The 26,061-nt window shown below is 43.5% G+C and overlaps 1 protein-coding gene across 4 annotated transcripts in view; it reads left to right on the forward strand.

Moving 5' to 3' along the window:
* Positions 1 to 25,780, forward strand: part of ANTXR1 (ANTXR cell adhesion molecule 1) — a 116,910-nt gene extending 91,130 nt beyond the window's left edge. For 3 of the 4 annotated variants that reach the window (XM_068920693.1, XM_068920695.1, XM_068920692.1), the window contains 2 exons: positions 573 to 653; positions 21,363 to 25,780. In XM_068920693.1, the coding sequence (XP_068776794.1) occupies positions 573 to 653; positions 21,363 to 21,635 (354 nt within the window). In that variant the 3' untranslated portion in view covers positions 21,636 to 25,780. The other variant, XM_009669382.2, reaches the window with a different exon arrangement.
* Positions 25,781 to 26,061: the final 281 nt, after the last annotated feature.

Here is a 26,061-nt window from a genome sequence, read left to right on the forward strand (position 1 = left end):
CTCATCTGCAGGACCTGCCTCAAGGCCGAGGTTGAAGCAACAGCTGGTGCTCCCAGAAAGAAATCTCAAATGCATCGTAAGCTGAGGCTGCTTAAGGATTTGCTATGCCATGTGTGGCCCTGGCACACTTTTCGGCCTTTCTCTCTCCTGTCTCTCTTTACAAAGACCTCATGGCCCAATTTCCTTGTTAGAAGAGGCACGAGGGCAGATTGGATTCATAGGCAGCTAACAAAACTAAACACCACCAGATACCAGGTCTCAAGAGCACTCTAGGCACTCTAGATCCAAGTCACCTATTACCTTTGGAGATTTTCTAAAGTATACATGAAAGCTAGACACAGGGATACCATCGATTGTCATTCTGCTTATTGCTCATCTGGAAGCCTCATCCTTTGCACCTGTGGCACGTGCTGAGGGAGTTTCTAGGAGAGAAAACATTGCTCTTCAGCATCTTTTGAAAGCACAGCAAATAGGTAAAAAACGTTTATGTCTGCATTGTCCCTGCATTGCACTCTGCACAATGTGCTTGTTCTTGTACTGAAGTTAACACACTATATTTCTTTTGATTGCAGGGGAAATTGGATGCTCTCTGGGTCTTGCTGCGGAAAGGTTATGACCGTGTATCTGTGATGCGCCCACAGCCAGGAGACAAGGTACCGTACCTTCAAAACAATTCTTGTAGCTAGGGAAAAAAAGTTCCACTAACGTTTCTGACTCCCTTTTCAAGTGGGACAGAAGGGTTGTGAATCTCTTCCCCTGCTGAGGCAGATACTCATGACATCTCAGAAACAAAAATTCAGTTGTGTCTATCATCAGCTTTGTCTGCCACTGCAGTTCATGCAATTTCAGACTAACACAACATCAAGTGTGAAAGCTGTCCAAGTGCAGTGACAAAAATACCCATGTAAGAGTCCAGCACGTTCTTGCTCTTAGAAACCTTAACCATTTTCAATTAATTACATAATTAATTCTGACAAATATCAGGAAATATTCCTGCATTTTTTCATTCATTAAAGTCTTACATTCCAAAGTGAAACTCTGAAAACATGTTAAAAGTATATTTTTTGATACATAAATTTAAATTTCATCGGCATTTTTACAGAGCAAGGTTTGCAGAATAGGAATTGGAACAGTTCTGTGAGAGGCAGGAGGTATTCCCCTCTATATCTTGTAAAATCTGTGTTCATATTTATGAGTAAGGGACAGTGAAATTTTATATATTTATGTGTGTTTATGGGCAGAAAGAGAAACCATTCAAGAGAATGGACTAATGTCACTTAACAGGATGATGCTGTCTCGGGAGGCAGGATACCATAGAGCTACATCTCTCCTGCAAAGTATTTTCTCCTCCTATTGAGTGGAATTAAATGTCTGGGTGCTTCTGCAATCATTTCACACATGCTCTAAGCACCCAGCAGACATGCAGGAACATGCAGCTGGGAAGAGAGCAAGAGCTGCACCTGACCTTTGCAAACTTAGTGTCTGTTCAAGGTCCGCAACATGGGTGAAGTGAAATCACTATGGGAGCCAAAAAATTTACATTCCCTAACTCTCCTTGCAATTTAGACAGTTACATCCAGTTGCTCAGGACCATGTCCAGCTGCGTTCTGAATGATCCTCTCTGAAGGATGGAGATTCAACATCTTTCTGAGCCCCCTTAACTATCTACCTGGTCAATTTACACACCTCGGACATAAATCAACAAAGTGGTTTGGGGTTACTTCAGGAATATATTTGGCCTAAAGCATAAGTAACTGCATGTAGCACTGTCAGGAAACTTAACTGGATATGAAACAACAAAGTATTTTTTTTGGTGGAGAAGCATAGTTCTATAATATTTGGCTCCCTGTAAGGTTTTCCATTGAATGCAGGACCAGTGAGCTATTGTGAATAAAAGTTTTAATATTTTCTTGCTTCAAGGGGAAAATTTGCTAAAGTGTCTTCGCTTAGTTGCTAATGCCTGGCAACTTTAGTGAAATTTTTCCACAGAAATCAGGGTTTGAAGAATGCCTATTCCATGAATAAATTGTTTGACTTGATGAGCTAAGATTATGTTATGAGAAAGATGCCTCTTCCGTTTACACTAGGGTGAATCCAGAGCAGTTTAATCGAAGCCAATAAAGTTAGTAGTGATCTATATTAGTGCAACTGAGAGCAGACTCCCTCCCTCTTTGGAGATGTATCTCTTAGACATGTAGTTCTGTGTCCTGTCACCATAAGGAATAGCAGAATGAGACCATATAGGTGTTATGTGATCCAGATTCTAAGTAAATTTACCTCTGTATGATTCCGCTATGCTACAAACGGGCTCTAACTTGGGTGCAAATACAATTTAGTGTGAAAGAGAAACTGGCTCAAAATACACCTAGGCTTATAGCTGCTAAGTATCTGTTTCTCTGCAGCTGACTTCTAGAAAGCTTGCAAATATTTGGAGCACTTTCATGTGTAGATGCACTTCTCTGACTTTCTAGGAGGTTAGACCACTCTTAGAACATTTGTTTTCCCCTGTGTAGACAAAACTGTGCCTAATTGTTCATCTTTTCTGAATAACCATGTGCAACACTCGTGACATTCTTAATAACTTTTAGACTTGAGTGAGCAGTTTATGTTTATTCCTTTACAGTAGTGACCTAACTACCACATGATGTCACCACCCACAGCACAGGCCAAAGCAATGTGAGAACTCACTGTAAAACACTACAATTGCAATGACATTCATTAGTTTACACAGCTGAAATGACAGAACTAGGTAGGGTTTTCCCCTCCCCTGTTCAGCAGAGATGTGGATTTTTGTGTTTCCCTACTTTAGATTTAAAGTTGGAAGAAGAACCAAGCTTTCAAGAACTGGGTTAGTCTCTGAGATATCTGAATCACCTCCTGTCTTGCTATAGACATTCCCTGTGATTTGGGTGCCATTATTTAGTTTCTCATATCTCACTTTCTCCTTTGTAGATGTAGAAAGTGATTTTACCGGAACTGGGTGTTGGGAAGGTTAGCTTTACAATATTTAGAGAGTTCCATGCGAGAGACTGCAAAGGGATGAAGCAGTATTGCTGTTAATTGAACTATGGGAAAATGCAACCAGCCTTGAGAGAAGGGTTAATCAAAAAATAGCAAAAAGTTGCAAAAATAGTTGTGATATTTGCGCCTCACAAAATACGGAGACTCCAATCCCTGTGTGATCCCAACCAAATCTTCCTGTATTGTTCTCTGGGCCACAGTTCTCCCAAGAGAGTTTAAATGCATGTCCAAGCCTGAGGTTGGACAAGCCTACATGGTCCAGGTTACCTGCTGGTTAGCTGCTTCTCTCAGGCCAGTACACATCAAATACTATCTCATAAAATACATTAGTGTTTCAATGTGACTGGAAATCCAGTGGGAAGGTCAGTGCTGAACTGATGGGGACAGCAGCATGGAAAAGGCTGCCAGTGTCTCCTGCAGCTGCCAGTGCCTCGAATGCAGATGGTCCTGATTCAGTGTGAATGATTTGCTTTCCTTGCAGGAAAAAAACATCAAGAAAAAGGAACAACCCCACAGAAAATCTTTTTCTAAAGGAAACCTGTGTCTGGAGGATAGTGTTGCAAAGAAAAGCTTCTAATGCATTTCTTTGAAATGATGGGAGATTTCTACCCATGCAAACTGCCATGTGGCCAGAATCCCCCACCCAGGAAGTCAGGGCTGCTTTTGGTGCACTGGAGCTTGGATCCAGTCCCTTCCATTAGCTTGGAGATTTTTCACCGCTATCACAATGAGAGTACCTCTGGTATCACTTGTAAACACAGCCCATCCTCTGAAGCAGATGTGTAATAATCTAAAGTTGAATAATCTCTTCATCATTTCATCCTTCCAACCTGGGGCTTGGTTCTTGACGTGTCTCCAGCTTGCAACAACATCCACAGCAGCAGCATTTCAATTCTCCATTGTCCAAAGTCAGGACCACGCCTGCATCTTGTGATGGATGCATCACCTGTGCATTGGGTTATTTAACAGGCTCATGTATATACTAGCACACTTGCCAGATATACAGCTAAGTACGTGGTGTGTCTGGTGGCTGACAGCTACTGTGAAGAAGGTGGTTTTTGGCACGGCACTCTGAGATAAGGCACCTCACCTGTTGATCTAACATGTTCTCTGGCTATATCTGACAGGTTTGGATGATCCCAGCAGCATGGCGCTATGGAGTAAAGTCACACACAGGCATCCCACCCATGCTCTCCCAGCAAAGTGTTTCTGGCACAGGGTTTGCCAGCACTGAAGATTAGCCAGTGGGGTAGAGCTGTGAGAGTTGTCTTGGCAGTGGCAAGCTCAGCTGTAAATTCCTGTGGTCTCTCCATGTGATTCCAAGTAGCTTCGTTGGACCAGGCAGCATGGACAGGGAGCACAGCAAGGGCAGACTTGGTCCTCACCAGGTTGTGAAATCTTCAGCGCTGGCAAATGGCCTCCAGCTAGGGGGATTTCATAGCTGTCTACCAGCACATTTGGGCTTGATCCTGTTCTCCTCCTGGGAAGGAAGGGCAGGTAAAGGAGTGTTCTACCCAGCTTGTCGACCGAGAGAGCCAAGCCCACTCAGAGCTGGTATCAGCAACTTCAAGCCAGCATTGTGATTTTAAGGCAGAGGCACAGCTGGTTTGAAACTTCAGCCCTGATACACTGGAGCCATGTGCAAACCCAGCCTTGCCAGCTGTAGAAGACAGGAAGCTTCAGGCAGTCAGACACAGGGCTTTGAGTTCTTGCAGCACAAGGCAGGTCAGCTTCAGCTTTCCAGCTTTTTCCTGACTTTCTCTCACTTCCTCTCCATACCACCACTTTGCAGGGCAGTGTCTCTGCTCTCCAGAATGAGAACTGGCTTCTGGTTATGACAAATGCCCTGAAAAGAGTTCAAAGCTCTCATTTCCTTGCACCACAGAGTCTGCCAGCCCCAAGCTATCTGTGAAATGCTGGAGTTTTGTGCCTTGGAAGGATGGCTGCAAAGCAAGGGGAGGAGAGACCAAGGGATTTTGGAGATCCCAAATCCAATTTTGCCCCGCCACCTGCCCTCCATCACACTGCCACTGTCAGCTGAAGAAAGCACCCACACCTAAGCACAAAGCTGGATATATGCAGATTGAAGCCGTCCCCAGTTCCTTTGCTACCTCCATATAATTTCGCCCTGCAGTGGTGGCTGCACTAGTTCTCAGGGGAGTGCAGTGTGAGCCTACCTGCTGTGCTATGGGGAGACCATGCTAACCATTTTTCCCATCCCAGATCCTCTGCAATAATGCAAGGCAATGGAAACTGTGTTGGGTGCTCTGGCTTCTTCTACCCATCTGTCACCCAGAGTCGTTTTGGGCTAATTAGCTCAATTGCAACCAGCCACTCAATGTAGACTTCATTACACAAACTGAGTAAATACTCCAGGGTTGCCTAGCAGAAAACGAGCATGCCCATGCAGCCAGCTGCATGCAAACTACCAAGGGTGGGTCTCCATCAAAGTTCAGCCATAGCAACCTTTACAGCATGGACATACCCTGGGAATGAGAGAATCAGTGAGTAGCAAAGCATCCTACAATAACCAGCAACCTCAAAATCAACCACCAGGGTAAAAACCCGGCACATAGTGCATTCTCAGGGAAAGGCTAGATAAATATTCAAACCCTTGCAGGCAAAAATTATGGCTGGTAAAGAGTCACCTGAAATTTGCAGATGGGAGCCTTTGATCATACGATATTCCTAAAAGGTGCAAGGAGGAGCCGTTCTGAAAGCAAATTGCACCCCCTTACTTCTCCTTCCAGAAGGAAGCAGATTTCAAACCTTTGGTGTTGTCACATGGGCACCTTAATTCACCCACGTGGTCAACATAACAATATGAAGCCAGATGAAAAGTAACTGAAAAGAATCTCTGTTTGCTTTGGAGGCTGAAAAGGAATTGGACTCAATCCCAGGATTACATCATTTTCATATATAAGCAATCCCTTGCTATAATCAGTTACTTTATCCGCTGCCAGCACATTAGCTGAGCTGTTCAAAAAGATTGCTTGCGTAGAATGAAACATGGATCTAGCTTCAAGCATTGTGTTGACTAAAATTGTTACTGTTTATCTGCTGCAGCCCACGCAACTTGCTAGGTACCATGCAAATTGTCAAGAAAGACCATCCCTGCCCTGAGAAGTTCACATTAGGCTGTAACAAGACATAGGTTCAAGGGTAGTGACTAAGAAACTTGCAATTTACATACATTGCAGTGGATAGCGTGGGGACTAATGCTTAGATTCCAGTAGTCCTTCCCTGTGTGACCTCAGGCCATCCCTTCTCTTTGCCTCTTGCCTGTTCATGCTCTGAACCCTTTAATCGAGATTTAGATGCTTTGTACTAGGACTATTTCCTCACTGCAAAAGATATTGTTATCAGAATAACTAAGTGCCTGATACAGTAAGAAAGATGGATTTGCCCCAAAATTGAGCTGTGTTTTTTTCTTTCCAACTGTACCAGTTGTCATAATAAAAGCTAAACTTCTACAAAGCCTTGCCTTGATCTGTTGAAGTCAAGGGATCTCTCTAATTTGGAAAGATTTTGGAAGGCTTAACCCTGCAGACTCTGCACACAGGCTCAAGAAAAATAGTCTTGCGTGGGGCTGCAAATTCTCCATTCGTGGTTCCTGGGGCACGATGTACAATGCATAGCTTTGCATTAGAGGTGCCCCAGCTGGTGCAGGGCAAGCTGATGCTAGCAGGGATGGATGCACAGGATCTGAAGGCAAGACAGCTGAAGTAGCATGCTGCCCCTGAGCTAAGTCCTGCCTTCCATCAAGACTACTTTGCCTGGGCAATGCACCTTGTTTGTGTGGCTGCCCAGCTTCTTCTCCCAGCACCTTCATGAGGAATGCTGCCTGCAGATCGATGGGATCATGATCTCTGACAGTGGATTAGAGCCATACGTTTCTGGACATTGGAGAGCTGAGACTTCTTCAAGCAGGACTACCAGAAAGGATGCCTGTCCATAGCCTAGGCAGCAGCCTGAACCAGAATCTCAGCTGGCCTTGACCACTGTAGCTCCATGAAAGCTACACCAGTTTACATCGGCATCAGGTCCCACTCAGCATGTTTTTATATCTGCAGCAGCTGGCCACATGCCTGTTTGCATTTCCGAGAACAAAACATGAAGCAAACTTCAGTCTGGTTTGCAATAGCAGAAGGCTTGTTAAAGTGCATCTTTTATCACAAAGTAGAAGGAAAAGAGAGGGACATTGAGGACCTGTTTTACATGTAGCCAAAGCGGCTGAGATGCACAAGAAGGTTGTGAAATTCTGTCCTTGGAGTCAAACCTGGAAATGGTCTGAGGTTAGCAACAGATACAGCTGTTTCCAATAAGGCAAGGAAGTCAGAGTCACATGGGATTCCTGTGGTCTTCTCACATTTTCGAAAGACTAGGTTTGCATTTTTGTCAGCCTTAATGAGGTTATTTTTACATTCAAAACATCATCAGATGGGGATGATTTAAATATATATTTTCTCTCTCTCTCTCTCTCTGTATATATATATATTTTAGAAAACTTTATCACTTCTATAATGGAGTATGGGAATGCTTATTAGTGCAAAGTGCTCGCTAAGCACAGGATCCAAAAAATTAACTAGTGTCACTTTAAAGTTGTCAGTTGCGTTTCCATGATAAACATTGTTCTGTCAGAAATTTATGAGGAGATTATTACAATGTGTTTCAAGCTCACAAGCTTGGCTTGAAACAGCTCAGTCTGGGAGCAAATTATATTTTAAATTTTTGTTGTAGTGTGTTAGTTGCATTGTCATTTTGTGTGTTTTATAGATAGGTACAGATAGGTATATATATGGAGAAGAAGTATAACACAGCCATGTGTGTAAAGACATGTCCTGCTTAAATTAGCCAAAATGCAGGGAGAGGAGCTTTTTCCAGATCTAGTATGGTTTTGCGAGTGTACTAGTCAAATCACTTAAGCTAGTATCTTGTTAGATCTCAGTAAGATGATCTTAGGACAAACTGTGGTTAGTTATGGCAAGAGGATGGGGCTATGAAATATATGAAAATATCTCTATTAAAGTGATCATAAGTGTTGCTACAAGGAAGGGAAGAATGTGTGTGTATGTGTATGTGCATGTGATGACATAAAAAGTGATCTTAATATAAACAGAACAGCCAGTGTATGAAATAAGACCAGTTTACAGCCAAATTGCATAATCTTCACTACAGAAAAACCCTGTTTTTCAACAAAAGCTTACAAAACTCCCCTCTGACCTACCATCACACTAATATTTTTATATTGCAGTGAAATGCCAAAACCTCAAATTAATGATTTCAGGCTTCACTGTGAATGTTTATACGGCCTAAGGAATTCAGATGACCGTTCTGGATTATATCAGTTGATCATCTCAAACGACCATTCCTTGTGAAAAGCCCAATTCTGCAAAGCATGGACTTTGTGCTGCATGTTGGTCACTTTTAAGCCCCATTGCATTCGTTGAGAATCGCTTGAGCGTATGCTCTGATGTTGCAGGTTTGGGTCTACCTCTACGCAGCTATGCAACACAGGACAGGAAATATGTGAGATGTCCGGTTGAGCTGGAGGTCTGTGGACTATTCTCATATGGGAGCAGAGCAATCTTCTGTTTCAGGCAGTAGACCGGGAGTCTGGAGGCCTTGACTTGCATCTTGAATTGTGCCAGTGACACACAGAGTGACCTTGACCAAGGCACTTAAACACCTTCCATTTCTCAGGGGCTTTTCCTGCCTTCTAAGTGAGGCTAGTCCAATGTGTTTTCCTTCCCAAAGCATTTGTGAAAGGAAAGGATGGAACATGGTAATAAATATAAAGTATTAGCAACAATCATGGCTGTGGGCTGGGATAACTATATTCGCAGGTAGTTCTCTGTACTTGTGTAGGTTTGCATGGTGGCCTGTTGGTTCAGGTAGTTATAATGTGGTGCTAATAATACTGATCTTCAGGGTTTTGAGGTTCAGGACTGTAAATTTTAGACCTGTATGGTGCTCAGATAGTTTAAAGGAGAAGTCTGACCAGTGTGTGGATTGGGTGTTTGTTTATTAGTTTTTTTGCAAGCTGCTACAAGAAACTCAGCAGAAACTAGGAGCTAGCCGTGCCAAATCTGTCCACACATCATCTTTGGCACATGTGTCATGAGTTTTCCTGCTTTAAGGGACCATGGTTCTGAGTTCATGGGACAGCTCTCCTGAGCACTCCTTGCTGGCTGGGCACTCTTCATGGTCTCTTGAAAGTGCAGGGGAGTTTAAAACAGCCTGAATCATTACCATGTTACTGTAAAATTTCCTTATTCCCTTCTTCTCCCTCCATTCTTATGCGTTGAAAGACCTCTAATCTGCTGCACATAATTGGGTGTTTCATGGAGGAGATTAGCATGGACTGCTGTGCTGTTTGAGGAATGTGAGCTTCTTCTCATCTCTGGGAAATCCAAACTCTCAGAAAATGAAGTCTCCATTCCATGGCTTCCGTTATCTTGGGGAGAAAGCTGTGTGCTTCCAAAGAGCTCTCAGGGAAATACCTAATCATCTCTCACTCCCCCCACAGTGCTGAAATGGAAGGAGATGAAATCTAAACTAAAGAGAGGGAGGGAGAGTGCTGTCACATAGCCCGGGAGCTTGCCCCTTCTTCATTATGGTGGTGTAGTCATATGTTCTAGGCATCAACTTCAAACCCACTGTGCTAGGTGCTGTGCAGATGCAAAACGAAAAGAGAATTTCAGCCTTATTTGAGGCAAAGGGCAAGAGTAAGTATGGACAGATATTGTGAGAAACTGAGACAGTGCAGCAATACTAATTTATCTGCATGCTAAACAGTGGACCTACAACACCAGCTACCTAAGAGTATCTTTGGAATAGCTGTAAACGTATTTCAAATCTTCCCTTAATTGCAAGGGGCAGTTTTTCTTGCTAGTTTGTTCTTTCCTCAGCACATCTCTCATGCAGCTTCCAGAGAAGCAGCAGTTGAATCTCCCAGCCAGAGCTGAGTGTATGCCACTTGTGTGTGTGTATGCTTGTGGAAGGGGCAGCCTTCCCATACAACGAGCTGAGAAACAACAGAGGTTCCTAATTTGTTTCAAAGAGCAGAAGGCAAAACAAGCCAATGAAACAGCCTTTCCTCTGAGTGGAGTGAGTAGTTCTGCAGCCACTTAGTGAATGAAATACCAACTGGAATAAAACCCTTACTGAAACAGCACAGTGATAACATTCCTATGCTACAGGGGTAGAATTGAGGCACCAGGAGACTGAAATACAGATGTACAGAAGTGTCTGGGCATGTATTTTGTCACAGAAGATATTGCAGGTTTGTTCAGTAGGTGTTTAAGGTCTTAGAACAAAAGTAAAATCATAGAAAGTGAAACTGTCCTCACAGGAAGGGTAGGAATTTGATGCAGAGAGAGTCACCTTGTGACACATGTCTAGAAAACACAGCGCTCCCATGTGTGTTCCTTGCTGAGTGCATTTTGATGTTACATTTGTACTTTCTCCCTGGTGCAGCTTCTACCAGAGGGCCGGGCTTACGCTCCTTATCCTTATGGGAAAGTGAGGTCATTGTTTCCTGTGGGATTGCGATAAATTCCTAAAAATAAGCAGCAGCTACAGCTGAAAACTTTGGACTGTATCTGGGCCAGCTGCATTGAGAACTTGTGAGGGGAACCCTAAGTCTTATGTCTGAAATGAAAGGGTGCTCAGGGACTTGTTAGGCACTCAAAGGCCCCCAGAAACAAAAGCACCAATGGCAAATGCTTTATGTGTACTCCAAGGCACAGAAAAGGATGCCTTAAACTACAGCTTGATTCAATCCCAGGTTTTCCCTGGTCAGTCCTGCATCCTGGATGTGAAAGCAAGTGGTGCCTGCAGGATCCTAGACAGAAAAGCGAATAGTGTCAGATTGAAGAGTTAGGATGAAAGTTATGAGGACGAAGGCACAGCAGATCTAGGAGTGGGAATGTCAGCAGAGTGGCTCACATCGTATCAGTTTGTCATGCAACAGGCCGGTTGAAATGTAACATCAGGGATGTCAGACAGAGCCAGACCTCTCTGGTCAGCTGTCCCTAACATTGTACACATGCGTAATGCCTAATGAGTGCAGGGTCCTGCAGTTATTTTTGTTAATGTACATATAAAATCCGAACATCTATGTGGTATTTCAGAAGAGCCGTAAAGAGAGACCATGTGGTGCATGGCAGGGCAGCGATCATCCTGTGTGGATGGTTAGTGTAATTCCAGCTAGCCTTGCGCTGCTTTATATAATGCTATTCTGCTGCCAGGGCTTCAGTTCTCCGCATTACCTCTGCTATAATCAACTGCTCAATGAAGCCTCCAGGTACTGCGCTGTGCGCGCCACCCCTTGTCCAAGGCAAGAGGATAAGCAAAGCCCAGTCTCTTTCAAAGAGGAGTGAAGGACCATACCAATAATGAAGGACCCCAGCCCCGTACATCCTTAGAAGCAGTGGGCACCTATACGTGGTAAAACAACCGCCTGTGTCTTACCTCATATTGCCAGTGGCTTATGGACCACGAGGAACACAAGTGCACAATTTATTTCAATGTTAATCACCAGTGACTGGTTGTCAGCCGCTATGCACTTGCAATAAACTCAGCTGTTTGCAGGTTCATGAGGAACTGTAAAGCCCGTTAAGAATCGCTGGCGCACAGAAATACTGTTTTTGACTTGAGGACGCATTATTAGAGCTATATCAAAAAACACAGAAGGAATGTAGCAGTTAGCCTTTACTTGGAATGCACAAATCCAATCAAAACGTCCCAAAAGCTGTAAGTATTTGTTCATAATTGGATTCAAATTCTGCCACACAAACCTCCAGTGTTTCCCACTGAAAGTCATGAAGTCTAGTTCAGTCCATAGTAGCCAAGAAGAATGGTAATATGGGGCAGGCTAGGCATTATTAGTTCACTGTGAATATCACAAAGCACAGGAGCAGAACATATTCCCCTTCAAAGTCCCCTGGGGTCCTTTCTTATTTTGAATTTGGAGTCTATTTTAGAGATGAGGGAATTCAGATTTAAGGTAATTGTCTGATTGCACACCATGTTCTTTCACAGCATCATGAATAGAAACTATGAAGAACCCACCTCTTCCCAAAACTCAAAACAGAAACCAGGAGATATGATTTAAAATTCCCCTGCTTTAAACACTAGACCACATTCCCTATTCAGACCGGAGAATAAAACCAGCCACAGGGACTCCAAGTCGCCACATACACATGTACACTCCTGCCTGCTACTCCTCCTTCTGCAGACTCAGAAGCGCACCGATACTAATAAGAAGCTATTGTTCAACTCTCTGTTGAGCCTAAGCTAACAGGTTTCTGCTGATAGGCTGCAGAGCTTGAGAACAAAATTGTAACCTTTCTGCACATATTACTGCAGTGGGGTTTTCCATTAATAGCCATGGAAAAATTAACCTAAACATTAGCTCTTTTTCCTGGAACTAACAGCTCTGAAGCCAAAAGCCTGATGATCTGCTCATCTGCTTGCAGGGCTACTGCAAAGCAGACTGCGCATTACTGTAAAAACAAAGCACAGGCGTGGCCTTGTGCTCTTTAAGTGCCGGACCTCTGTTTCTGAAGTGGAGAGAGTAGCCAGCTCATAAAGTAGAGCATCCCAGTCATCTACTGATCTAGGGCAAAACTTCTCCTGGACAGAATTACGAGGTTATACCTTTAACATCGACATGCAGAGATCTACTTAGGAAACCAAGCCAAATCCTGCAAATGGGATTGCAGGGATGGCAGTGATTTCTCGCTGAATACTGATAGGAAGCAAAGTGGACAATAATTTCTGTTTCCCTGAGCCATTAGCACTGCCCTGCACAGAGCAGTTTTCCTGGGTGACAAAACATGAGAACAGCCATGGGATTGTGTTGCTCTCCCATTCGCATAGCAGAAGATCCTGTCCTGAACCATGCCCTGGCTTCTCTGCCCAAAGGCAAATTGCACCCAAAGAGATCATCCCGGAGTCACTGCTTTCTGGAAGAGTAGATCCTGCAGGCTCTTTCTGTCTCCCAGAGGGATATTTACCGTTACCCTTGATTAATTGTTCCAATTACTATTGCCAAAGGAACGTGTTTCATTTTTCATTTGAATTTTTGTCTCTTTTCCTCATACCCAGTAGACTTTGTTATTCAAACTTTAGATGAAAGATTACAGTCCTGTGTGAGAGTGTCTTTGATGTGTCACTCAGCCTTTCTCCAAGACTAGCTACCTCTTTCCAGAAAGACAATGGGAAGAATGACCAGATCTTCCTGGAAATGACACCCGTCCCACAGTGTAAAATAAGCCAAAAAAGCAAAAGCTCCTGCAAAAGCAATCAGGCCTTATTTGCTGACATACAAATGCCCACTCATCACTGAAAGAGCCACGCTCCCAAACTCTCTGGCACAAGCTGAAGATGAGGATATTAAGCTCATTCCCACGCTTCAATTTGGCAAGGTAGAAGCCTGTATCATCTTGTTTCACTTTTTGTAGGAGTTTGCCTTGAATGTTTTCTTTTCAGTAGGTTCCCAGCTGGTTCAGTCCTGCACAATGTAGCTGGAGATACCAAGCACCAGAGACTGGCAGAGCAATGGGTATTATCTGGATTGTGGTAGGTCTGAAAAGCTAATCACAGGCCAGAAATTATGAGTAAGCCTATGAGTAAGATTTCAACTGGAGGTTGAATTGGCAGAACCGCTCTTTGTACTGTGGGGCCCTCAGATACATGGTGCTATATATGTATGTATGTCTGTGCGTTAGTCATAAGCCAGTGTGACTGAGCTGTTATAACTCTTTCTTATTTCAAATTCTGTGAAAGAGCTGAGAAAACTGCATCACTTTATTGAGTTTAAAGGATTTTCTTCTTCAATTTGTAGGAATACATATTGCTTGAAAAGAATAATATAAATATAAATAAAAACCATTGCCTTAACATCTGAAAAGACCAAACCGCATGTAAGGCATCAAAGAAAGTTAGAGAGTTTTTTTTTCTGTGTTTCCTCCTGAATTTGGACAGGATGCTTATCTGCAGTGTAGGAAACTGCCTCTGATCTAACTGGAGCTCACCAGTCATGCATAAGATCACTTATCACTACTTTTGCAAATGTGCTTATCATTCTCATGTGGGGTAAATTCCACCCCCTTATTATTTTCAGAAGGAAATGCCATGTTTTACCACTCTTTCCATGGTGTTAGAAAGTTAAATCTAGTGTGTCATGTGGTACTGCTACCCGACTGAAAATTCTGGCTCTTGCTCCAGACTTCAGCACTCTGCAATACTTTTCACAAGGTCTTTTAAATTAAACCATAATAGTTGATAGTTTTCAGTGTTGCCTCTACAATAGAAGACCAACTTATTAGAACCCTTTTGTAGTCATGATCCAATAGTGGAAGTCTTCATTTTGGGAGAAAATAGATCAAGCATCCAATTTATCATTTATTGAATGAGCAAGGTGGCTGGAATGTCTTGGGAACGGTAGGTTTCATAAGCAACACTGAGTTCAAGGCTTTGTATTTAGTAACAAGAGACAGATGAGAATGGGTTTTTTGCGGTCACGTTTTATCACAAAATGAGACAGTTTTAATAGTTGTTTGGTGACTAACAGATAGAGAGGTAGCTGTGTAATTACTGTGCTTGCTGCAGGAAGCATTGTTTTCCTGGCATTACCAAGCCTGCACAACACAGACTGATCTCACTCACAGAGGCTGGCTAACAAAGCCCAGGAGCTAGTTAACAGTTTCGTAAAACTGTCTCCAGACACCCTTGTGTGATTTGAAAGGCAGCACACCACCAGTTTGGGTCGTGAAAGCAGGGCTATTTTAAGCTCTCAGAATCCCATCACATGCCAGAAGCTGTCTGGGATTTTGAGGTTTATCTTGACAGAGGGTTTCAGGGCAGCAAAACCCCCTAGAACCCAAGAGCGCCCTGATCCTTGCTTTCCCCAAATGATAAAACGGTGATGGAAAGCAGATATTGATTATTCCTGCCCTGGTCTATTCCCAGTATCACGTCATCCCAGCGCGAAAGAGTGGCTTTTTGGAGAGACATTTTGTAAAGTGCCCTATGCAAAGACCTTTTTCACAAGAGGGCATCCACAGCGCTTTGGCTACAGGCTATTTTTCTCTATAGCCACAGGAGAGGCAGCATGAGTTCTCTGTGCTGTTTGGCTCTTGTAGGCTGTGGGGAGGCAAACTGCCAGTTTACTGCCCTCCTCTCCCTGTGGGGCTCAGAGCTGCTGTCAGATCCACTGCCACTCTCTGCTTTGTAGTCTTCGTTCTCTCCCCACTCATCACCCTCACAGATGTTTGTGGAAGTTTTATGCCTGGGCTGAGTTCAAATCAAGCACCAGGAATCTTTGGTAGGGAGGGTATGGCCTACGAAATTTAGCGTTAGTTTCTTTCATCCATATATATGCTTTCTTTGTTTTTCAAGTAGCTGCAGTTCAGTACATCATCTCTTTCCAGAGACTAGCAGTAACTCTTGCATATATTTAATGTCTGCCTGTTACTCATTTGGCCAGTAGCTCCAGCAAGTTTTTGTGCTTGATTCAGAATCAGGGACAAAATCAAAATTTTATCTTTAAATTTCTCTTCTCTTCTCTTCTCTTCTCTTCTCTTCTCTTCTCTTCTCTTCTCTTCTCTTCTCTTCTCTTCTCTCTTTCTTTTCTATTTTCTTCATTTATTCATTTCTTTTTCTTTCTCTCTCTCATAACAGTAGGGTAAAACAGATTATTGTTTATGGAAAGTCTGAATTATTAATAAGACTTACAAAATAACATTAAGGATCATGTCTTTTCCAGTGCCTCTCTTTAAACCCAGGAGCTCAGAAGATAGTCCCAGTGTTTTATGATTTTAAAATCTTGATATTTTTCCAGGTATTAATTCCAGCTTGATAGGAAACCAAGAGAAACAGAAACATTTTTCATCTTCACTTCAGAAAAAAGTGCTCAGTCTTCCTCTGTTAAAGAGATATCTTTTCAGTACTATGGAGGGCATGCCACGGCTCTGGGACTGAATTCCCATTCCTATACTACCTTTCTGCTGTGCACTATGTGAGCCTCTCCCTAAACAGCTGGAATCACAAAGAGCAGGGCTGGAGTGAAACAAGAAAAAAGCTTTCTCCAATTTTGAGCCCTGCACTGGTGGGGGCCAGATAGTTAGCTGGTTAGAGAAGAAAGAAACACTGCAGTGTCTCAGGAGAAAGGTTCGTCTTCCGCTCGGCTGGATTCAGTGTGCCAAATTGCATTCAGTGGGTCTGTGCAGGTGGAGATCTGAGCAGGTCATTGTGCACCGTGCTCTAAATGATAGTCCCTCTCCCAGCTAGTTTACAATCTTAGCTGAAAACAGAGAGACATGAGGAGTGGAGAAGTGGCTCAGACAAGGCTGTGGAGTTCCTAGGAAGTGCCCCAGCTTGGCTGGAGCATCTGCTGCTCTATGCACCTCTGCTTGCCAGGTTTCTGTCCAAGACACAAATGCTATAGCTTGTTCTCATGAATGCACAGCAACCACCACCCTGAGCTACAACTGCAGTAGACTAACATCCCCCTCACCCCAGATCCCACCCTTTTCTTTCAGCCCTGGCAGCCCTCCTCTCTCAGCCAGATGTAAAGCACAAAGGGAAAAGCTTGGATCAAGTGTGCAACCCCACGGCAATGTGTGTGCAGAGCATTCACAGGGCAAGAGCCATGGTCAGAGGAGGTGAACCTCCTAAGGTTGAGCGCTTTGCTGTTTTAGAGGCAGTGCTGCCTGCCTTCATCCCCAAAACAATTAGCTGTAGAAGGTGAAAGAGCAAGGCCACTCCAAGCAGAATTCATTAGGCCTGTGCCTGCGAGCAGTATTCTCTAAAAAACAACAGAAAATGCAAGAGTGAATTTGCTGATTCCACTAAACTTCACATCTAGTAACGTGTCCATATTGCTTCAATTGTCTCTTCTGAGGCACAGCTGTGACACTCTCCCCTGAAGCGTTGAGGCTGCAGAAAAGGGAAATAAAACCTAGCCAAGGCATTCGGTGCAGCAACCCTTTAATATTCAGTCTGTTCCCAACGTTCATACATTCTGTATCTCCCAACTACTTTCTCCATGCTAAAAAGGCTGATGGAATTGGCTCCTCTTATTCTCAAAGCTGTGTTATATTCTAGTTAAACAGATTTTTCTCCTGAGATAAAAGGCAACTTCTGTTTAAGACTCCAAAGTAGCACTTAGGGGAAATGCCTGCTGGAGATTTTGCCACCATCTCCCATATCTACCCCATCTAAATTTAGACATCTAAATGAGGTGAGAAACCTAGGCAGATAGCCAAGAGGAGCTCCTAGCAGGTGGCCATTCAGTCCCTCCTAAAATGTGAGTCATGCAAAGGTCCATATGTTTCCGTTGACTGTAGAGAGATTCTGCACTCCTCTTACCGGTAGTACCTCAGATACCCGTGCTGGTTATGCATCCAGCTCCCCAAGGCTGAACAAGACATTTATGCCTAGATCCTTAGAGGGTATACAACTGCTCACATCAAATTTTTTCTGTGGGATGCACTGAACTATGCTGGCAATGGAGAGCCTTGTAAAAACTTGAATGGATAGGTGATTGGCCAGCCAACTTGATCTTCATCCAGACAGTTTTCCAGATAAAACAGCACTGAACTGAGGAGTAGGCCAATGCTGCTGATGTTTTGTTTTTCTATTGCAATTATATGGTACAAAGCCCAGCTGTGAATCAGGGCCCCCTTCTGGTAACTGCAGGTGGGAAAACACATCTCTTGCCATGCAGTTCAGAGAAAGCTGGATCTTCCGGTGCTCTAGGATTACTTGTTTGTGGTCACAATCTGGCTAGCGCAACCTCTGTAGCTCTGTATCTGTTATCAGATTGCTAGATGCAAGATGAAATCCGTGTTTAGTATCCAGTTTTTTTGTTAAAGTAGTTCTCTTCCCTGCAGGTCTGCTTTGCATTCGTACCCAGAGCACTACTAAAACATTTTCTGTCTCTCCTGTGCAATAGCATAGTAATTTTTTTCCTGGATTTCTCCTTGTCATTCAGTCTGACAGTCCCTTCCCTCAGAGATGTTGGCTTCTCCATCTCCTGTGAGGCAACGTAGCTGCCAAAGTCCATTCTGGATTGAAAACTCCTATCTGGCATTGTCCCCGCAGCTGCATGGGTGAGGGAAACGTCAAGCAGTGAAACACGAGAAGAATTCCCTTGGTCTTTCAGTTCACATGAAATGAGGAAGAATCCTGAACTGTGTATATGCCCTTCACACATGTTGGATACCCTGCAGAATTACCCCTTGCACAGTAGAAGAAAGTGTAGCCTAACAGGTCCCAGTCAATTCACCACAGAGCAGCTGACCCAGGCAAGAAAGGAAATAGGAGGTGGGAAATTGTGTGCTAGAGCTGAGATAAAGGCCCACTCTTCATCCTGTTTTAAGGGGAAGAAGGATTGAACACTAAAGTATGACCAGTGTAATGCATATGGGAATGAGGAAGGGGTGTCTAAGGAGGACAGCTACATGCTGTGCTAGTTCAGGGTTGAGTCTGGCTTTCATGTCTGCACTCCCCATGCTGTCTGCTCTCTGGCTTGCATCTGACCGGCTCACACTCAGAGCTCCAGTCTGACTCTCATTCAAGCCAGAAGGCATGTCCAACAAGTCTGTGTTAAACCATGGTTATCAAGGATAGTGGAGACATTTGAGCAAAGAGCTCTCTGATTTCAAAGCAGCCCTAGTACTGGTGACGAGTTGTCATTAGTCATGGATATGAGTAATAGTTCTTGGACACAGGATCACTGGATGGTAGCTGACCACAAAAACTAGTGTAAAGCACAGTGCAGCTATATATCGGTATGAGCTGCTAGCACTCTCTTATGATAATGGCGTTGCTGATTTATCCAAGCCAGTTTTCATCAACAAGAAGTCAAGTCTTTGCCAGCGAAGTCAAACTCTTCACAGAATCTTATCATTTGGGGCCACCCTTTGGGCATCAACAGGAGTGCTACATGGCTTTTAGTCCTCAAGCCCTGCCCCAGCCCCAAACCCGAGGATTTCTGAGCCTCGCTGCATCCTCTTGAACGCTCTTTGGGCAGTGTTCCGTTCCATTTGGATCAGCGGCACCTTAACGTCACCCCCGGGAGCATCCGGACAGAATATCTCTGCACACAAAAACAATTGCAACTTTTTATTCTCTGGCTGGGATTCCTGGACTGCTGCTTTTTGTTCGGGTTTATTTTATTTTCAACATAAATAAAGAAAACAAAACCAGTGCAAGTAATAGTCTGAAGCTACTAAAGTTGCATTGCAGGAGACATGGAACTAGAACAAGGAAAACATTCTCATGGGGCTTTTTTCTGAGTAAAATTGGTTAATCTTGAATTCAGACTTTCACTCACTCAGCAGGCCTATCTCACCCTATTTACTTAAAATCACAGCAAAGTGCATTAAAACACTGTTAAAGCACAGACACCAGCCTACAAAGAGAAAACAGAACTAAGGACTCTGAGCTGAGATGGCTGCGTGCTTATTTCAGGCTTTTCTCTGCCTGATCATATGGTGCCCCCTTGTTGGCCAGCATCAGAGATGCTGGGATACTGCAGAGGGAGTGTAGTGTCTCGGGTCAAGGGTATTGCCCATCCGGCACTTCCCTGTGTGTCAACATTTTGTCCCGTGCAAAAGATGGAGAATATGACCCCACTGCACAGATGCTAATGGTAGCAGACAGTACAGGGCAGTGGTTAACCCTCTCCTCCCTTTCCCCCTCCATGTATTCTCATGCTGTAAGGACAAGCATTAACTGAGAGGCATTAATCCTCAAGGAGGGGCATTACCCTAGGTGTATTGATGCCAGTTATATGGGTCTCTGCTCTGTCCCAGAGATCCATTGGTTAAGGAGAGCCTGAGTTGAAGCCAAGGATTCTTCCTGCAGGCAGAAGACCAGGGCTGAGCCGTTCTGAGGACGGTGTCCAGCACTCAGAGCAGCCTCAAGGTGATGCTGTCAGGGTTCAAGGCGCTCTGAATGCCTTGTTTTCCTTAAGTGACCTTTGCTTGCACATGACAGCCTGCACTCAGCTGTGGGCTGCTCTGCGTACTTCATCGCTTCAGCAAGGAATCCACTTTCCTCTGCTGAGAGGCTAAGGCTCAGACAGATGTTTCTTCGTATCCACAGAGCATGATGATATAATTGGCAGAGGCCTTGGAGAGGAGCCATCTGTGTCTCTTTATGTGTCAGTCCCTTCCACGCCAGCTCCTCTCGTCCCCATCCAATCCTTCTCCAGCATCCCTCTGCCTTTGTACCAACATCTGCCTCACTTCACTATGAGTCTGTCTTCTGCAGAGCACTTGCCCATAGGCTGGGTACAGCAGGGACAAGATGCAGAGCTGGGCAGAGGATTCAGAGCTACTCATGTTGTTACCCCAGCAGATGGACTCCAGTCTGCATGGGCTCCACACTCCTTTTGGCATGTTTTCACCAGGAAAAACATTTACTTTGGGAGAGGAATGAGGAAAACAGAAAATAAGCTCACGCTCACAAATTCAAAAGCAAACTAGGGACTCAGAAATCCTCTAGTGCCTTTTTGGATGACTTCATATCTAAAAGAATGAATCCATAATACAATAATGCTGATTCTGACGTTTGAGTATTTACAGTGGGATCTTTTGCAGGTGGAAGTTAGGAGAAAAAAAAGGGAACAGCTCAGGGGGCAAAGGTTTTGTTTAAAAATGTACAACAAACTGTAGCTTAGCACCATTCCCACAGAAGAGTAAGAAAAGCAGTTTATTGGCTTCACATGAGCACTAGAATATCAAGACAGCCCAATGAAGAATGGAAGTATTTCAGGAAAAATTCTGAGCAAGTAACTGTTTTAGTGAAATGAATCTTCCTGCCTGCCTGGTTGGTAAATGATTAGAAATAGAACGCAAAAGCTGTATATTTGAAGGAGAGAGAGACCCCAAAGGTGCAAAGTCCAGATTTCATTCTGTTGGAAATTTAAGACTGAGGTCTGGGGAGAGGCAGCTGTAGAGGCAGGGACCATGGGTCTTGCACTGAGTCAGAAGCCAGCACTGAAGGACAGGAACAGCTCTTGCAACTTCAGTATGACTTGAAGTACTTCATGCTCTGCATAAAGCTCCTGGAATGAGGAGACAGCACAAGAGGATTGCGTCCTCCTTCACTACAAAAGCTGTGTTTAATTTTTACCTCTTGGTTGCTAAAACAGCTCTTGTGCTTAGAGTGTCCATCTCGGGGAACAAGAGGGGACACAGTGGTATGCCCAGGAATATAAAAAGTGACCTCAGATATGCACTCAGCCAGGAAGGTATCTCAGCTAAGATGTCGTTTCCCCAGTCAGTAACCTTGCTTTTCCACTTTTTCCTCTTTTGTTTTAGGGCCGTTGCATCAATTTCACCAGAGTGAAGAACGCAGAGGCCCCACCTAAATATCCACTCAACAACGCCTACCCTCCATCATCTCCACCCTTGGCACCCATCTACAACCCCCCACCCCCAGCCCCAATCTACACCCCCCCTCCGCCCAGCTCACCCACACCCCCTACCCCATCCCCATCCTCCACGCTCCCGCCACTCCCCCCGCCGCCCCAAGCCCCACCTCCCAACCGGGCCCCCCCTCCGTCCCGGCCCCCGCCTCGCCCAGCTGTCTAGGGGGTCAGCCTTGCTCCCGTCTCTCCCAGAAGTGCTTGAGAGGCTTTTTCAGCAGTACTGTATGACATCCATCTTTGCGGGGGGGTGGGGGGGAGGGGCGATTAGAGGAAGCCGGACCATTTTTGAAATGGATGACAACAGAACGAACCACTTAGTAGTCATCTTTCTCCTTCTATTTTCTTTTTTTTTTAATCCCTTGTGCATCAGTGCCACCAAACTATCGAAGCAAGAAAAGCCAAGAGACTGCAAGAATAAGGCAAATAACTTAAGTCTGTTTCAGCAAGGCTCTCTCCCCTTCTTGTCCCTGCCACTTCACTGTGTCTTACCATGGTGATTCCAGGAGAAACTGAAGAAATGAATGAATAACTAGGGTAACTCTCAGGAAAGGCAGTTCCCCCCAGGGAGGACAATAAAAGACTCTGCAGGAGCAGACGTCCCAGCTAGCTACTTGGAGACAATTGCACAAACTTCGTGGTACAAGACTCAAGGTACAACAGAAAGCCAATCACGTCTCTCCCACGTGCCAGCTGCCGGGCAAATAATAGCAACAGCAGGTCTGCAAGTGTAGAAACCCTTTTAAATCCAGAAAGAACTGATGACAAGCAGCTGTTGCCATGGACCATGCATTGGAGGAGGGAAATTATTGTCATCTTGGAGGATCCAGGAAGGAGAATGGGTAGGTCTCTGGTGTCTGGATTTGAGTATGTTGGTATGTGGAAGTGCAGGTGAATGAAAATGGAGTGCCACTAGGAAAATGAATCACATGGAAAAATAAACCAATCAGTATGCCCACGAGGCTTTGACCCCATCCCTGAGGACAAGCAATAATTCGCAGCAGGTCAGCCTTCAGTGCTCCCAGTGGGACAGAAGAGTTCATAAAAATTGAATTGAATTGAGAGTTCATAAAAAGGAATCTAGGGAGGGTGTGGTTGATAGAAGCGTTTAGCATTTAGTTGAGACTAAGTTTTGTCCATCTAATTAATCGCTTTGCTGAGTTCAGCAGTGTAATTTAATGCTGTTTTCCTTTTTAAAAGGAAAGTTTCTGAAGATGAACAAGTGGTTAGGTGTATTGATTTCTTTAAATCCAGTCTCCTTAGGCTCCTTGTTATTGTCAGTTTGAAATGATTACCACTGATGCGTTTCTGTTTTTTCTGTAAATTACATTCTTTCGCCCTAAAAATATTTCCACATGGAAATTTATTTTTTGTTTTCCCTTCCTGAATAAGTAGTGGATGCCTTCCAAACTCATAGTGAAGACAAGCCAGTGTGCTTACTCACTGTTGTCAACTCTCAACAGCATCACTTTTATTAGCAGTTGTTGACGAAGGCAAAAATCACACACAGGACATGTAAGATGGGAATCAGTCTTCCAAGAAATGCACTGGCTGCATTTCTGCATGCTTTCTCCTCACTTTACCATTATGGGACCCCATCGTATTCCACAATATTGCATATGCACACGTTTTAACCTATAGCAAACTTTCTGAGCACCTGCCTTTGCAACACACAGTGCTAGAAATAGGTGAGATCACTCGGCACTTCCGTCAAGCCTCTGGCTCCCTAGTTTACTGTCAGGATCAGTTCTCACAAAATGACTCTCTGTGGAAATTACGAAGTCATAAAAGGTAAACCGTCTTTGTAGCTGCAGTTCTATGAATATCTAAGAGTTTTCATACTCATAATTTTCTACCAGATAAAGAAATGCTTTGCCAAGTAAATGCTGTTGGAAATACTAATTCTAGCTTTTCTAGCAAAAAAAAAAAAAAAGGAAAAAGAAAAAAAAAAGCTCAAAAAGGAAAAAGAACAGACCAGTTAAAGACTCAGCGAAGACTTGGCCTGGGGTCCTTTTGCTAAGGAATTTTGTGAATGAACCCTTACCGTGAGACTCGGAGTCAGTCTGACTGTCATTCACCAACCTCACCCACCATTACAGCCATGTATCATCTACAAGATGAGATAAATACAGCAATGACAACAGACCTGAAGACTCATTCTACAGCCAAGGGCTGGCTGTTCTGCAAAAAGGCTGATTAATTCGCCCATATCACTGTTTTGTCTGCAGGCGGCACAAAGCAGTCCCCAATTAGGAGCAAAAACAATAATTTTGATATTCACTATGTCAGATTGTATCAGCTACAGGCCGTGGTTAGTTCAACAAGACGACTTTGTGATTGTCAGGTGGGACTGGGAAACTTTTAACACCCTGACACAAGTTTGATTGGACTCCCTCTTATGATGGATGGGATCTAGTTAAATAGTTGTTGATTTGGTATGATGGTGAAAGGTGTAAAAACTGGGTATAGTGTAATACGGGATCGATAGATATTTCTCTTAACAGATCCTCAATATTTCAAAAAAGCTTGGAAAGGAAATTGGTTTTCAACAATATGGCATTGAGTGTGTGTGTGTGTCTGTGTATGTGTGTCAGTCAATTAACCAATAAATCTAAACCTACTGCTGGGGAAAAAAATAAAAGCATTGTATACTCCATGATTAAAGCTAACTTGTTGCAGATGCGTATACAAATTTTCATTCTGTTCCCCAAATCAAGGGGGGAAACCCCTAACAGTACAAAAGAAACAAAAGAATATCCTCTATGCAATCATCCAGTTTATGAATAAAAAACAAACTCCAAATTTTTTGTTGTACATATTGTTGTTGCATGCTTACCATATGTTAGATGGAAGCATTTCCTATCCAGTGTGGATAAAAGAACATTTTTCAAGTTGTAGTAAATTATTATAAAGCCAATGATATTTCATGGCATGTTATTGTATCAAGCTGTGCTTGTTGTATTTTTTTCTTTATGGTTGTATTGCTTTTTTTTTTTTTTTTATAAATGTACAAATATTTCCTGTAGTGACGAATACCTATTTTACATAGCATTAATTGGAGCACTAGAACTCTAAGCTATATACGCCCTTGATCCATAGGCAAGGTGTTATGCACACCAATCCAGGGCAGGATACGGCCAGAGTGCAGCGGGTACAGACACACCAACTGTTCCTGCCTTACAAATGGAGCGATTATCTGGGCACAGAAGCACGCTACTGTCAGTGAATTGGTTTCGGTAGACCCTCACTAACATTCTCAGAAAAAATAGAGCAGATGTTTAGTGGCAGACTTTGTATCTGGTCTTGTATTTAGGATCAACCTACGTTGCCTGCTAAAACGGCATCCTCAAAAGTACTGCCAGTGCTTTTTTATAAAAACCATACTTTTTAATGCCAGTCCCTAAAGATTAACTTCCAAACCTAACTTAAGGCAACTGAGAGTGAAAATTTGGGCCTGAATTTAAATCAGCTTCCACTGACAATTAATGCTATGGAAATGAGGTTGAATTAGCTGGTGTACTATATACTGACATATGGTACCCTATGTATTCTCTCTCTGTAGAACTTTCCTAGAAACACATTACACAGGCTATCAATCCACACTAGCCAATTTTTAAGTAAATATTCGTTATAGATCAAAAGGAGTTGAGTGGCACTACATCTGCTCTGCAATTTCAAAAGACTTCATCAGGTCTCGCTGTTTACTAGTTGCACATGCTCATATATAGGATTGGTCTAAACAACACTAACCAGATGTCTGATGACATTAAACAAACAGTTATGTTTCATTTGCTCTAAATAGGTCACTTCAACTGCTCCTGTTGTTCTTAATTCATCCAAAACTTTTTGTCAGTGTGTCCTGTGGCCTCAAAGGACTAAGCAGTTGCATTTGACAAGGATTCAGATGTTTTTTTTGGTTAAAACAGTTACAAATTGTTGCTGGCTGTATTTTGAAGCATTCACCCATGTGAACCTTAGTGGTCTTCAGAATTCTCTCTCTACTCGTTGGTGTGTCAAGGCATCTTCTGTCACCGTTTACTTTGGGAAAGCAGGGGAACGTTGTCTTTCTGAGAGCTCTGGCAAGGTTTGAGGGTAACAAGTCAGTAACATCGCCTTAAACGTGGTCCTGATGCAGCAAAGGAAAAAAAAAAAAACAAGCCTTCTGTTTTGATGTCAATTTAAGTTTTGTCAGTTCAGCCAGTGCTATGCAATGATGTTTTACTCCCTGTGTTTGTTGCATGTGTCATTTGTTAAATTCAGTCGTTACTCTTGCTGACCTTGATGTTATTATTAAAGAAGTACACAAATTTATGCTGGGCTCCGTAAGATTAATTGACTAGGTAAGAGGAACGAAGCAAGAGACTGGAGGATCCCGATCAAGAAGTTTTCTCATAAAACTGACTTTCCGTCACCTTAGAGAATTCGTACTTGGTGATTTTCTTGTGATTTTCTCCCCGACGGCCCAGAGCGCTTGTATCTGACACAAAAGCATTCAGATGTGATGTAGCCTAAGCAGTCTGCTCTTCTGCCGATAACCCACAGCCTCGCCTTCTACAGAATAACTTCTCATTTCACGCAACTAAACTCAGCAA

Source organism: Struthio camelus, chromosome 27 (assembly GCF_040807025.1).
Source record: "Struthio camelus isolate bStrCam1 chromosome 27, bStrCam1.hap1, whole genome shotgun sequence".
Taxonomy (NCBI): domain Eukaryota; kingdom Metazoa; phylum Chordata; class Aves; order Struthioniformes; family Struthionidae; genus Struthio; species Struthio camelus.